Genomic DNA, 16,245 nt, shown 5'->3' with positions numbered 1-16,245 from the left:
AATTCAAGGAAACATACAGTATTATACAGAGCCATGATTGCATGGAACTTCCTTCCATCTCATATAGTGCAAGTGAACAGCAAACCTGCTTTAAAAAAAACAAATAAAGCAACACCTCACGGCACAACGCCTCTCCCCATGTGACCTACTTTTAGTGTGTATATACTGACATGTATGTGTAACTGTAGATGCGTGCACACTACATGTTAATGTTTTTAAATTTAAATTGTAAAGTATTTTGTCTGTAATGTCTTTTTCGTTGGCGTCGGCTAATTAGGATCCTAATAAAAAAAGGCATCTTTCTTCTACCTCCCTCGAGTGTGAGTTCTGAGGTGTCCCTTGATATGGCTAGACTGACTGAACCCTTTCCCGCAGACAGGACAACAGTAGGGTTTCTCCCCTGTGTGGACCCTCAGGTGGGTTTTCAGATGGGCAGACCGGTTGAAGCGTTTACCACACACGTGGCAACGGTACGGTCTCTCTCCTGTGTGGATGCGTTGGTGCTCCCTGAACCTCCCTGAGTAGCTAAAACTCTTGCCACACACACCACAGTGGAAGGGCTTATCCTTAGTGTGAGAACACAGGTGGTCCTTGAGGTAACTGGTAGAGGTGAATGACTTCCAACAGACTGTGCAGAGGATTTGCCTGTGACTAGTGTCACCACTGTGTGGTACTGTGTGGGCTAGCATGTGTGCCTCCAGTTGGGATAGCTCACAGAACACGGCACCACACTGAGTACATGAGTGTGTCTGTGTGTCCTCCTCTGGTCTCCTTTCTAGATCTCTCGGAACATCAGGAACACTTTCAGCGTTCTCACTCTGTGTTCTAGAACAGTCTAGATTTACTGCAGAGAGGGGCTGAGACTGAGGGGAGTCCCTGGTTGGTTCTGATAGTGATACTCCATAGCCCTCTCCATCAGGTTCTGTTTTGATCTGTCCAGTTGTGTTAGTCAGTAGAGAGTCCCTCTCTCTGTTCTCCACAGTTTGGGGAAGATGTGTGGACTGAGGTGGCTCCTGATCACTTTTCACACAGGGAGGAATGGATATGTTGTCTTCTTTGGTATCAGCCTCCGGCCCTTCAATCTGCTCTACCTCCTGACGGGTCCTGAGTTCACCCTGTTCCTCTTTAATCTGTGTGGGCTCTGGGTCCCTCTGCCCCAGACTGGGGCTCCACTCCTGCTCACAGTGATGTTGCTCAGGGGGAGTTTGCTGCTCTGAGACCCAAGAGAGAATGGGCTGAGGAGCTGGGGGAAAGAAGACAATTGACATCAATGTAAGTAATGACAGCTGTTGACGCTTGATTGACAAGACCACCATTGTGTTAGCTAGCTTGTTCTGAGAATGGCATAGCTATGTCTGTCTGAATCCCAAATCACCCCTTTCCCTTCCCCTCGCCCCTCCATTTGCGCATTCACGCATGCCTTCGCCATATGTACAAATGTCCCAAAGCTGAGGGAGTGAAAATTATGGAGGGTGTAGGGCTGCGTTTCTCAAACTAGGGGTTGCGACCTTTTGAAAATGGGGTCGCGAGATATACTTTTTTTTTTATACTATCAAAAGTACTGTCAGACTGATTTGTAACCGTCATAGCCTCAATTTTAAAAAGTAAACATTGGCCGTTGATTACGTCATTGTTTTTTATACATTGTGTGGTCGTGGAAAAACATTGATCAAAATGGAGTCGCGGGCCAAAGAAGTTCGGGAACCCCTTGTGTAGGGGCTAGTTAGTCCCTCCGATAACCACTTCGACCAAGCCAGCAATGCTGCCGCTTCAGAGCGAAGTAGAATCCCATAAAGGCACTGCATTATTTTTGTGTGTTGTAACAGCGCATAGGCGGCGAGTGAGTGAAGTTTGGGCAAGCTAATTTTCACCATAATAATGCACCTTTTATAATAAAGCATTCCATACATCGCATTTGCAGACTTATGTTTGTTAGCCTACTATTCCTAATGTGATGAGTAGATTAGATATTCATAATTTTTGCTAATAATATAACTCAAACACAAAAGACCATTCAATGCATGGCTGAGCGCGTAGTGGCGTAGAGTAGGTATAGTCTATAAGCTATATCAGATACGTTTCTTCTCCTTTCTTTCAACTGGAAAAATTGGGCATTTTTATGAACCAATTTCATGCCATTCTACTACGTTTTATATGACTGGAGACATTAGCAGAATATTTTTTTATACGACAAAAAGTACAGGGTAGCCTACTCTGCTAACACCGTTGTCTGATTTCATATAATAGGCCTACAAGACGGGGAGAAACTAATACAATATGATGTCCATTTAACCTAGAGGAGGAAATTATTGTCCAAAAATAAACATTCAAGTGGCACTTACCCAACAATGATAAAGAGTGAATATGCGCAGTATGCACTCACCGGGGATATAGCCGATGCTCTCTGCTGTTGCCAATAAGATGGGCTATACTGTTCGCTCAATGAAGTTGAAAATTTGTATGACTAAAATAGTATTTTCATGGTCTTCTTTTTACAGCAACTGCCATTTGCTTTCCAAATTGTTTTCATGCGAAAGGGGCTGTCACCGACTTTTTAAAAAAATATTCGCCGACCGAGAGTCCTCTGTTCTTTCGACCAATCGATTGTTTTTTTAAAATCACATGCACGTGACCAATAGGGTGCTGCATATGATGACCTGGCCTCCACAATCACCCGACCCCAACCCAATTGAGATGGTTTGGAATGAGTTCGACCGCAGACCAAAGGAAAAGCAGCCAACAAGTGCTCAGCATTTGTGGGAATTCCTTCAAGACTGTTGGAAAAGGATTCCAGGTGAAGCTGGTTGAGAGAATGCCAAGGCTGTGCAAAGCTGTCAAGGCAAAGGGTGGCTACTTTGAAGAATCGAAAATATATTTTGATTTGTTTAACACTTTTTTTGGTTACTACATGATTCCATATGTGTTATTTCATAGTTTTGATGTCTTCACTATTCTACAATGTAGAAAATAGTAAAAATAAAGAAAAACCCTTGAATGAGTAGGTGTGTCCAAACTTTTGACTGGTAGTGTGCGCACACACACACAGTGCATTTGGAAAGTATTCAGACCCCTTGACTTTTTCTACATTTTGTTACATTACAGCTTTATTCTAAAATTGATTAAATTGTTTTCCCCCCCTCAATCTACACACAACACCCAATAATGACAAAGCAAAAACAGGTTTAGAAATGTATTTTTAAAAATCTAACTGAAATGACATTTACGTAAGTATTCCGTTTTGCCGGGCGGCCAGCTCTAGGAAGAGTCTGGTAGTTTGGTACCATTCCCCAGATCTGTGCCTCGACACAATCCTGTCTCGGAGTTCTACGGACAATTCCTTTGACCTCATGGCTTGGTTTTTGCTCTGACGTGCACTGTCAACTGTATGACCTTATATAGAGCGGTGTGTGCCTTTCCAAATCATGTCCAATCAATTGAATTTACCACAGGTGGACTCCAATCAAGTTCTACACATCTCAAGGATGATCAATGGAAACAGGATACACTTGAGCTCAATTTCAAGTCTCATAGCAAAGGGTCTGAATACTTATGTAAATACGGTATTTCTGTTTATAATACATTTGCAAAAATTGCTAAAGACCAGTCTTCATTTTGTCATTATAGGGTTTGTAGATTGAGGGGGGAAAAAAGTATTTAATCATTTTAGAATAAGGCTGTAATGTAACAAAATGTGGAAAAAGTCAAGGGGTCTGAATACTTTCCGAATGCACTGTGTGTGATGATTTATAAAGCCAGGCACATTTAACAGTTAGGCTATCGATTACAGGCCTAATTAAGTTGGTTTCCCCTCTACTCACTTCTCTTAGACAATTAAGGCAAGGGCTATTTACTCAATACATTGTTCTCAACTCCAATATGCTGGTTAACTTTGCTATTATGCACATAGCAACATGGTCTAGGAAAAAGCGCCAATTCAACAGTGCACTTATGTTTCAGAACCGCGACCGCTATCAAACGCGGGAGAAAGCCATTAAAAAACAAATAATAATTTGTATTAGTGTTGCACCATTGTCCTTAACCATATACATTTTCAGTAGCATGTCTTAGAGTGATGGACTGTGCCCCACGACCTCCACAATGGATTAGTCCACCCAGACAGGAGTGAATCAGACAGGTGTCTTGTACACCATGACTTTTTTTCCCCTTCTTTTTTTGCTACTGCTCGATTTAAAGAGTTTATTTCCTGGTGTATTTCCTGTAATTTGTTGTGTAAGATGCAGGGCCAACTTGCAAAAGAGACCTTGGTCTCAATGGGACTCCCTGTTTAAAATAAAGGTAAAATATATATTGTAAAACGACAGGGGGTAATTACAATTTCATGCTTGTTTTATTATTTAAGTGGAACAGGAATTCCATCATTCAAGTCACAAGTGTGTCCAGAAGTTGATGGGTTTATTGTAGTGATGCGCGGGTTGGCTCATAACCCGCAGTCCCCGTAGTTATATCCGAAGGAGGGGTCTTGAAATATTGTATGGATAAAGGGTGGCGGGTTGAATGAAGAGAAACGATAAAAAGTATATACAATTCGTGTGCAATTTATATCTATAGGCTACATTAAGGTTTTTCTTTCATTCTTTTTGGGCTATCTGGCATTAGTGCGTAAGCCTGTAAGCTTTAGGGCCCAACTGTACCCGCGCAAAATAGCCTATTCGCCAAAGGCTTTTGGGAAGGGGCAGAAAAAGTTAATGTTGATCCACTGAGGCAAAAAGGACAATGTCGGAGTTTAATTCAATAGGAGAAAAGCTGCAAAATAAAGAGCTGAAAATAATGAGAAGGTAGGGCCAGAAAAGTCATGTTTGGGAAAGATTTGGTGAAGTGGTAAAGGGGATGATGGCAGTGCTGGCTACAGTTGAAGTCGGAAGTTTACATACACCTTAGCCAAATACATTTAAACTCAGTTTTTCACAATTCCTGACATTTAATCCTAGTAAAAATTCCCTGTCTTCGGTCAGTTAGGATCACCACTTTATTTTAAGAATGTGAAATGTCAGAATAATAGTAGAGAGAATGATTGACTTATTTCAGCTTTTATTTCTTTCATCACATTCCCAGTGGGTCAGAAGTTTACATACACTCAATTAGTATTTGGTAGCATTGCCTTTAAATTGTTTAACTTGGGTCAAACGTTTCAGGTAGCCTTCCACAAGCTTCCCACAATAAATTGGGTGAATTTTGACCCATTCCTCCTGACAGAGCTGGTGTAACCGAGTCAGGTTTGTAGGCCTCCTTGCTCACACACGCTTTTTCAGTTCTGCCCACACATTTTCTATAGGATTGAGGTCAGGGCTTTGTGATGGCCACTCCAATACCTTGACTTTGCTGTCCTTAAGCCATTTTAGACATAACAAAATCTTCCTGCAAAAATGAGCGTAGACCAGTATTACGTGCTCTCCAAACGATTTGTTTCTGCAGTGAGGATTTACCATCTTCGGAGAATGATTTTGTACCTTATTTGCAGATAATAGTTGTTTTGAAGCTGAAAAGGCAGTAGTAACAGTATGCAAATCAGGGAGCAAAAAAGAGCCGTTCGTTCGCCAACGACCAATCACTAGTGGTAACTCCACTCTCTCGTTGATGAAAGATGAGGGCCATATGTATCGAAAGCCGTATCGCAAGCAATGATTATTGAAGTTTCTAAACGTTAAAACACAGTGTCGGGATTGTAGTTCACATGAGGTAGTCGTGGGCGAAGATAATGGCTGAAAACTGTAGGGAGAAGGCAGAATGCCGCTTACGAGTTTGAGAGCTAGGGATTCACCGTCTCTCTGTCCCACTGAGTCAAACACTGTAAAATACAATGTAACGTTTAGATAATTCGTGTAAATGAGAAGTACAGTAGTCTTGCTAGCTACATACCAGGTAAGACTGGTGTGATCAAGTGTCGTTTCAGGTATTGGTTTTCTCTCTTCGTCCGGGCTATTTCTTCCTGGTACTCGGAGATCGTGTCTCCGACCACTCCAAGTATCTCCTTGGCAGCTTGCATCAAACGCTCAGTTAGATACACATTCAGATATTGTAATTTAGTCATCGTTGGACGATTATAGGGGGCAAAATATCTTCCTTAAATACAGGTAGCTAGCTAGGGCTTGTTGTCAAACGTGAACGCTGTAGGCTCGGAAGTGACGTCAGCGCTCTAGTCACATATGGGCGTGTTCACCATAGAAATGTAGGAACGTAAAATGAATTCTAAACGATTCTTCCTCTGACACTGGATGGTTAGGACGCTACACTACAGTGGCTGAGCCAACTGAACAGACACAATCACACAGGAAGAATGGGACGGATTGATTCTCTTCTTGGGCAGCTGCTACATCTAGCTGTATGTGGTTACTGATAGGACACACACATTCCTAAGGAGTTTCTCTCTGAATACAATCAGTGAAGCATTCATTGTCACAATTACAGTGCTTTGCAGTATGAGGCTTAAAAAAAAAAAGTGTAGTTAATAATTCATTAAGTGTGTTAAATATAACTATTCCTAGTATTGATTAATCATATAAATAGGAATGTTTTGATAACAATGCAGTACTGACCATTACCTCATCCATGCAACGTTTTGCCGTGACGTATTTCATTACGCTGTATGTCATGTTCACAGTCTTGCCCGGCCAATAGTGTGCAACTGCAGCTTTGACTTTGACACCACTGTGAAATGAGCCGCATTAGCTCACCAGGCAATGGGCAGAATAGTGAGGTGATTACCCACAGTCAAAGTCCTGCAATAAGAGCTAAGATGCTAATATTTGTGTGAACTTTTCTGTGGCTGTCACTGAGTAGTAGGCTGATACCCCATTTCATGGACCCAAGATCCAAGTTAGGCTTTACATTGCAATATGAATGTTCAATAGGCTGAATAGTGAGGTGATTTCCCACAAAGTACTGCAATAAGAGCTACAACATTAATATTTGTGGAATTACATTTACATTTACATTTTAGTCATTTAGCAGACGCTCTTAACCAGAGCGACTTACAGGAGCAATTAGGGTTAAGTGCCTTGCTCAGGGGCACATTAACGTCATTTAGCAGACGCTCTTAGCCAGAGCGACTCACAAATTGGTGCGTTCACCCTATAGCCAGTGGGATAACCACTTTACAATTTGGGGGGTTAGAAGGAATACTTTATCCTATCCCAGGTATTCCTTAAAGAGGTGGGGTTTCAAATGTCTCCGGAAGGTGGTGAGTGACTCCGAATCTCTTCAGTTGTGTTATGTGGGTGTCACTGAATAGGCTGACTCCATTTCATTGATCCACAATCCATAGGTAAGACTGTACAGTGAAATATAAGTATGCAATTATGAAGTCTAATACATCCACAGAAAGATTTCAACTGATTTGCCCTTTTTCTCAAATTAACGAATGATTGTCTTTAGTTGAATTTATATAACATTCCAAAGTCGTTAAGCATGATCTTGTCCAAATATGGCATGATTCCACTATTTCTATACGTTTCAATATAGGATCTTGGTAACACACTACGCCGTGAAGGACTGAAATCCTGCAGCGCCCGCAAGGTCCCCCTGCTCAAGAAAGCACATATACAGGGCCGTCTGAAGTTTGCCAATGAACATCTGAATGATTCAGAGGAGAACTGGGTGAAAGTGTTGTGGTCAGATGAGACCAAAATAGAGCTCTTTGGCATCAACTCAACTCGCCGTGTTTGGAGGAGGAGAAATGATGCCTATGACCCCAAGAACACCATCCCCACCGTCAAACATGGAGGTGGAAACATTATGCTTTGGGGGTGTTTTTCTGCTAAGGGGACAGGACAACTTCACCGCATCAAAGGGACGATGGACGGGGCCATGTACTGTCACATTTTGGGTGAGAACCTCCTTCCCTCAGCCAGGGCATTGAAAATGGGTCATGGATGGGTATTCCAGCATGACAATGACCCAAAACACACAGCCAAGGCAACAAAGGAGTGGCTCAAGAAGAAGCACATTAAGGTCCTGGAGTGGCCTAGCCAGTCTCCAGACCTTAATCCCATAGAAAATCTGTGGAGGGAGCTGAAGGTTCGAGTTGCCAAACATCAGGCTCAAAACCTTAATGACTTGGAGAAGATCTGCAAAGATGAGTAGGACAAAATCCCTCTTGAGATGTGTGCAAACCTGGTGGCCAACTACAAGAAACGTCTGACCTCTGTGATTGCCAACAAGGGTTTTGCCACCAAGTACTAAGTCATGTTTTGCAGAGGGGTCAAATACTTATTTCCCTCATTAAAATGCAAATCCATGTATAACATTTTTGACATGCGTTTTTCTGGATGTTTTTGTTGTTATTCTGTCTCTCACTGTTCAAATACACCTACCATTAAAATTATAGACTGATCATGTTTTTGTCAGTGGGCAAACGTACAAAATCAGCAGGGGATCAAATACTTTTTTCCCTCACTGTATGCTTGTACAATCTTTTTTTAAATACAATGTTAGTCACTAGTTACCACAGCCACAAAGCCATAAACCCCGCCTATTTCTACAATTTATCGTCTTCAAATGTGATTTTAAACCTAACCTTAACCCAAACTTAACCACACTGCTAACCTTATGCCTAACTTTAAATTAAGACCAAAAAGCACATTTTCTGTTTTCATGAATTTTTACAATATAGCCAGACTTTGTAACTAGTGGAACTCGAACACATGTTCGAGAGCATCAAAACCGTGATGTATAATGGCTAAATTGTGACTGACTGACGGACTAATCTAGAATTGGTATTGAGTAGTTATTTAGGATGCAAGGTGACTTGTAGATCAGTCAGTCTCGACTCGCCTTTAAAGTCAGCTGCAATGTCTAACTCTTTTCACGCCATTTCACCCGTAGGGTGGTGCTATACGTCACAGTGGGCAAAGATTTCAGCGCACATACACCACTGAGGTATACGTATAGGTGCACACAGTGTCGAGAACGAGCTGAGCACACCGAGGTAAAGTTCGCCGTTAAATCTCTTGTTCGCAATAACTTTTGCATTGATTGTCATAGAAACCTCAAAACAAGTGATCATTATTTTTAAAAGGTCTGGCCTACTTTTACAACCTTTTTGATTTGTTTAAAAAGTCAAGTGTTGATTTGATAGAATCAAATCATATAAAAATGCATTTTAATCTCTTATGGTCAATACATTTTTCATGGATTGTCATAGAAACATAAAACTAAATCCAAATTATTCAAACCATGACCCTCAATGGAACTGACGCAAGCCATCACCGCCATACAAGTTTCGGCTTTTCAAATGGTGTTACAGAATTACCTGCAGGTGACTCTTAGCACACCATCTCAAAGCCCTCTCTCAGAGATAAAATATGTAACTGGCCCTTCCCACCTCTGGCCCTAACCAAACCGATTGGTTGCTAGGGACCAGGTTGCCAGGTGCCTTATCACACCATGGGGTCAGCCATTCAAAGGCAGTCATCTTGGGTTCCATATCCCCAATTCCTGCCGCCCCCTCCGTCTTCTTCAAGCAGTTGCAGAGAGAGCATCAAGCGCCAACACCTCTTCCCTGCTCAACACAACTGGACTCATTTTGATGTGGGATGGTGTGCGTGTATAAAGTAGAGGGAGGGAAATTGTATTTGTGTATATTACTGCTGGTTGTTCAGTACAATATTAGCTTTTAGTTTTATCCAGTTCTTTGCCATTTTGTTTCTGCTCTATTCTGTAAGGTTCTGTATCTGTGCATTCTTGCCCTGGTGTATTCATTTGGTATGTCAATATTCATTGCCTCTATTTTCTCCTGTTATAGAAACACTACCATTATACTTTCCATGTCTGCCTGTGTATGTCAATAAAGTATCCCTGTGTGTAACTCTGAGGTTGAATCATCCCCCATCTCCTCTGACCGGGGGTGGGGCTAGCGGGTCACAGACCAGCAAAATATGGAGAGCCAGGTCGCTCTTTCAAATGGTGTGTAATTACTGAGCACAATGGTGTGCAATTATTGATGTACATAATTACCTAACAGCACAACCCTGAAGAGCTCTGCCTGGCCGCCACATTGAAGCTCGCTCAGAACAAGCTGCAGAAGTCAAGATTAATTTGGATAAGTAGAAAATTTTCCCACATGCTACAAGTTGCACTGGACCAGGGTATATATAATGGGATTTGGATTGTTGATGTGAGGACTGTTAATGATGTTTGGTGTACTAATGATTCTGATGTACCGCTTGAAACATGAAATCTGTTAAGTCATGCAATGGACACCCAGTGCCTAAATTATGGTCCAAACCCTCAGCCCAGCTACTGTACATTGGGTACCAGTAACGAGTCGATGTGCAGGGGTACGAGGTAATCGCCGGAGGAGATGGCTGCCGTTCTACGGGCTCCAAACCAATTGTGCTATTGTGTGTTTTTTCGCGTTATTTGTAACTTATTTTGTACATAATGTTTCTGCCACCGTCTCTTATGACCGAAAATAGCTTCTGGATATCAGGACAGCGATTACTCACCTCGTACTGGACGAAGATTTTTTTCTTTAACGAGTCAGACGTGAAGGATTTACTTCAGATACCCGACAAGGCCCAAATCCCCGTCATTAGCAGGAGAAAGAGACGGAGATATTGGGGACGTAGGTCGGGGTGCCTTGTAAGGATCTGACGGCGAGTGGGGAATCTGCCTCTATCATCAGTCCTATTAGCCAACGTACAATCATTATGTTTCACCGAGTTGTGGCTGAACGACGACATGGATAAAATACAGCTGGCAGGGTTTACGCTGCATCGGCAAGATAGAACAGCGGCCTCCGGTAAGACAAGGGGTGGCGGTCTGTGTATATTTGTAAACAACAGCTGGTGCACGAAATCTAAAATTAAGGAAGTCTCTAGGTTTTGCTCGCCTGAGGTAGAGTATCTCATGATAAGCTGTAGACCACACTATTTACCCAGAGAGTTTTCATATATATTTTTCATAGCTGTCTATTTACCACCACAAACCGATGCTGGCACTAAGACCGCACTCAATGAGCTGTATAAGGCCATAAGCAAACAGGAAAACGCTCATCCAGAGGCGGCGCTCCTAGTGGCCGGGGACTTTAATGCAGGGAAACTTAAATCCATTTTGCCTAATTTCTACCAGCATGTTAAATATACAACCCAGAGAGAAAAAAACTCTAGACAACCTGTTTTCCACACACAGAGACGCGTGCAAAGCTCTCCCTCACCCTCCATTTGGCAAATCTGACCATAATTCTATCCTCCTGATATATGTTCCGGGATTCTGCCGATGGCATTGAGGAGTACACCACATCAGTCACTGGCTTCATCAATAAATGCATCGATGACGTCGTCCCCACAGTGACCGTACGTACATACCCCAACCAGAAGCCATGGATTACAGGCAACATCCGCACTGAGCTAAAGGGTAGAGCTGCCGCTTTCAAGGAGCGGGACTCTAACCCGGACGCTTATAAGAAATCCTGCTATGCCCTCCGACGAACCATCAAACTGGCAATGCGTCAATATAGGACTAAGATTGAATCGTACTACACCGGCTCCGACGCTCGTCAGATGTGGCAGGGCTTGCAAACTATTACAGACTACAAAGGGAAGCACAGCCGTGAGCTGCCCAGTGACCCGAGCTAAATTACTTCTATGCTCGCTTCGAGGTAAGCAACACTGAAGCATGCATAATAGCATCAGCTGTTCCGGATGACCGTGGGATCACGCTCTCCGTAGCCGATGTGAGTAAGACCATTAAATAGGTCAACATTCACAAGGCCGCAATATTCACAAGGCTGACATTTTCAACCTGTCCCTGACTGAGTCTGTAACACCAACATGTTTCAAGCAGACTATCATAGTCCCTGTGCCCAAGAACACCAATGTAACCTTCCTAAATGACTACAGACCCGTAGCACTCACGTCTGTAGCCATGAAGTGCTTTGAAAGGCTGGTCATGGCTCACATCAACACCATTATCCCAGAAACCCTAGACCCACTCCAATTTGCATACCGCCCCATCAGATCCACAGATGATGCAATCTCTATTGCACTCCACACTGCCCTTTCCCACCTGGACAAAAGGAACACCTACGTGAGAATGCTATTCATTGACTACAGCTCAGCGTTCAACACCATAGTGCCCGCAAAGCTCATCACTAAGCTAAGGATCCTGGGACTAAACACCTCCCTCTGCAACTGGATCACGGACATCCTGACGGGCCGCCCCCAGGTGGTAAGGGTAGGTAACAACACATCTGCCACGCTGATCCTCAACATGGGGGCCCCTCAGGGGTGCGTGCTCAGTCCCCTCCTGTACTCCCTGTTCACCCATGACTGCATGGCCAGGCACGACTCCAACACCATCATTAAGTTTGCCGACGACACAACAGTGGTAGGCCTGATCACCGACAACGATGAGACAGTCTATAGGGAGGAGGTCAGAGACCTGGCCGTGTGGTGCCAGGATAACAACCTCTCCCTCAACGTGATCAAGACAAAGGAGATGATTGTGGACTACAGGAAAAAGAGGATTGAGCACGCCCCCATTCTCATCAACGGGGCTGTAGTTGAACAGGTTGATAGCTTCAAGTTCCTTGGTGTCCACATCACCAACAAACTATCATGGTCCAAACACACCAAGACAGTCGTGAAGAGGGCACGACAAAGCCTATTCCCCCTCAGGAGACTGAAAAGGTTTGGCATGGGTCACCAGATCCTCAAAAAGTTCTACAGCTGCACCATCGAGAGCATCATGACTGGTTGCATCACTGCCTGGTATGGCAACTGCTTGGCCTCCGACTGCAAGGCACTACAGAGGGTAGTGCGTATGGCCCAGTACACCACTGGGGCCAAGCTTACTGCCATCCAGGACCTCTACACCAGGCAGTGTCAGAGGAAGGCCCTAAAAATTGTCAAAGACTCAAGCCACCCTAGTCATAGGCTGTTCTCTCTGCTACCGCACGGCAAGCGGTACTGGAGCGCCAAGTCTAGGTCCAAAAGGCTTCTTAACAGCTTCTACCCTCAAGCCATAAGACTCTTGTACAGCTAATCAAATGGCTACCCAGCCTATTTGCATTGTCCCCCACCCACCCCTTCTTTTACGCTGCTGCTACCCTCTGTTTAGTCACTTTAACTCTACTGACATGTACATATTACCTCAAATACCTCAACTAACCTGTGCCCCCGCACATTGACTCTGTACCGGTACCTCCTGTATATAGCCTCGCTACTGATATTTTATTGCTGCTCTTTAATTTAATGTATCTATTTTTTACTTAACACTTTTTCTTAAAACTGCATTGTTGGTTAAGGGCTTGTAAGTAAGCATTTCACCGTAAGGTCTACACCTGTTGTATTCGGCGCATGTGACAAATACACATTTATTTGATTTATAGGTAGGGGTGAAGTCACTAGGCAACAGGATATATAGTAGACAGTAGCAGCAGCGTATGTGGTGTGATGTGTGGCGAATGTGTGCCTGTGTGAACATGTTATTTGTGTGTGGGTGTTGGAGTGTCAGTGTGTGAGTGTATGGGTAGAGTTGTGTGTGTGTGTGTGTGTGTATAGAGTCAAAAAGAGTAAAAGGGTCAAAGCAGATAGTTCGGGTAGCTATTTGGTTAATTATTTAGCAGTCTTATGGCTTGGGGGTAGAAGCTGTTCAGGAGCCTTTTGGCCCCAGACTTAGCGCTCCGGTACCGTTTGCTGTGTGGAAGCAGAGAGCACAGTCTGACTTTGCTGGCTGTAGTCTGACAATTTTTAGGGCCTTCCTCTGACACCGCCTGGTATAGAGGTCCTGGATGGCAGGGAGTTCGACCTGGGCCGTACGCACTACCCTCTGTAGCGCCTTGCGGACGAATGCTGAGCAGTTGCCATACCAAGCGGTGATGCAGCCAGTCCAGATGCTCTCAATGGTGCTGCTGTTGAACGTTTTGAGGATCTGAGGGCCCATGCCAAATCTTTTCAGCCTCCTGAGGGGGAAGAGGCATTGTCGTGCCCTCTTCACGACTGTGTTGGTGTGTTTGGACCATGATAGGTCCTTAGCGATGTGGACACAGAGGAACTTGAAGCTCTCGACCCGCTGCAGTTCAGCCCTGTCGATGTGAATGGGGGTGTGTTCGGCCAGGATCTTTCATTGGGATTCTGGAGACGGTTGTAGACACAACATGGACAATAGCTGCAGCCACCTCTTCCAGTCAGCCACCTTGTCCAGTTCAGCTTGAGTTAGTGGTTGATTGAAAATATAGAAAAATACATTTTGAAATGTTATAATCCTATCAGTGGATTGTAAAATGTAGTGTTGACATGACATTCAACATTCATTAATTGGAGAGGGGTGAAATTCCCCCAGCCCCATCCTTCAGCTGTATACCTAAACTAATGTTGTGGACTGTGATGTCATTGTCAAAAGTCACACTGGTGTGCTCTTCCTTTTCCACAAAGCTTTGAAAATGAGCAATGCGAGTTTATAGCCTAATGCAGATTTAATGCGGCCTACTGTTTAAGCAATTGAGATTCAGTAGATACTGTTGATAAATGGTTTACAGAACTAAAACTAATTTAGAAAGTTTACATTTTTTAAGAAAGAGACAAGGTTTTTCTATATAAGAGGGTGAAGCCATTATCTGCATTCTGTTGTCCTCTTCTTGATGTCAAATCCTTCCTGTTGTCCAATTAAAGTATCTGTATTTTCTTTCAGTGTCTTTCCCAGGCCTTTTTAGAATATTTTGCACTTGTTTTGATGTGTCTATGACAATCAATGCAAAAGTTATTGCGAACAAGAAATTTAAAAGCATTTTTATGATTTGATTATTTCTATTAAATCAACACATTCATTTTAATTTAAATCATGTTGTAAAAGTAGGCCAGACCTTTTTTGAATAATTAGCACTTGTTTTGAGGTTTCTATGACAATCAATGCAAAAGTTATTGCGAACAAGAGATTTAACAGAGAATGTCTGATATAAAACATACTTTATCTCGGTGCTGAGCACTCGCTCAAGTCCAGATTGTGGAATATTTTCAACACACCGCTACAGGTTGGCTAATGCCTGGCGTCCTACATGTCACGACTTTCAAAATCCTAACATCGCTGAGCCTCTCACGTTAAACGACCATCTTTCCTGTTGTTTTCTGTTTTGTAATGGATGTTACTGTTTCATAAGGAACCACAAAGATGAAGTAAACAAATGTAATCGCTAAATTCACATTATGTTTGCTATTTCATGCAGCCACAGAATAGAACAAAGCTACAGTCGTGGTCAAAAGTTTTGAGAATGACACAAATACTAATTTTCACAGTCTGCTGCCTCAGTTTTGATGATGGCAATTTCCATATACTCCAGAATGTCATGAAGAGTGATCAGATGAATTGCAATTAATTGCAAAGTCCCTCTTTGCCATGAAAATAAACTTAATCCCAAAAAAACATTTCCACTGCATTTCAGCCTTGCCACAAAAGGACCAGCTGCCATCATGTCAGTGATTCTCTCGTTAACACAGGTGAGAGTGTTGACGAGGACAAGGCTGGAGATCACTCTGTCATGCTGATTGAGTTAGAATAACAGACTGGAAGCTTTAAAAGGAGGGTGGTGCTTGAAATCATTGTTCTTCCTCTGTTAACCATGGTTACCTGCAAGGAAACACGTGCCGTCATCATTGCTTTGCACAAAAAGGGCTTCACAGGCAAGGATATTGCTGCTAGTAAGATTGCACCTAAATCAACCATTTATCGGATCATTAAGAACTTCAAGGAGAGAGGTTCATTGTTGTGAAGAAGGCGTCAGGGCGCCCAAGAAAGTCCAGCAAGCGCCAGGACCATCTCCTAAAGTTGATTCAGCTGCGGAATGGGGCACCACCAGTGCAGAGCTTGCTCAGGAATGGCAGCAGGCAGATGTGAGTGCATCTGCACGCACAGTGAGGCAAATACTTTTTGCGGATGGCCTGGTGTCAAGAAGGGAAGCTAAAAAGCCACTTCTCTCCAGGAAAAACATCAGGGACAGACTGATATTCTGCAAAAGGTACAGGGATTGGACTGCTGAGGACTGGGGTAAAGTAATTTTCTCTGAATCCCCTTTCCGATTGTTTGGGGCATCCGGAAAAAGCTTGTCCGGAGAAGACAAGGTGAGCTCTACCATCAGTCCTGTGTCATGCCAACAGTAAAGCATCCTGAGACCATGTGTGGGGTTGCTTCTCAGCCAAGGTAGTGGGCTCACTCACAATTGTGCCTAAGAACACAGCCATGAATAAAGAATGGTACCAACACATCCTCCGAGAGCAACTTCTCCCAACCATC

At 43.3% G+C, this 16,245-nt stretch overlaps 1 protein-coding gene across 1 annotated transcript; it reads right to left on the bottom strand.

Annotated features, from left to right (window-relative positions):
• Positions 1-201: 201 nt before the first annotated feature.
• On the bottom strand, positions 202-6,131 carry LOC121573512 (zinc finger protein 180-like). The gene is made up of 2 exons (XM_041885564.2): positions 5,878-6,131; positions 202-1,243 (listed from the first exon to the last, which is right to left on the bottom strand). The coding sequence occupies exons 1-2, from the start codon at positions 6,047-6,049 to the stop codon at positions 306-308; spliced, it is 1,110 nt and encodes a 369-aa protein (XP_041741498.2). The 5' UTR covers positions 6,050-6,131; the 3' UTR covers positions 202-305.
• Between the last annotated feature and the right edge of the window lie 10,114 nt (positions 6,132-16,245).

Source organism: Coregonus clupeaformis, chromosome 9 (assembly GCF_020615455.1).
Source record: "Coregonus clupeaformis isolate EN_2021a chromosome 9, ASM2061545v1, whole genome shotgun sequence".
NCBI classification, from domain to species: Eukaryota; Metazoa; Chordata; class Actinopteri; order Salmoniformes; family Salmonidae; genus Coregonus; species Coregonus clupeaformis.
The sequence above is the reverse complement of the archived record's forward strand: the minus strand, read 5'-3'. Positions and strand labels throughout refer to the sequence as shown.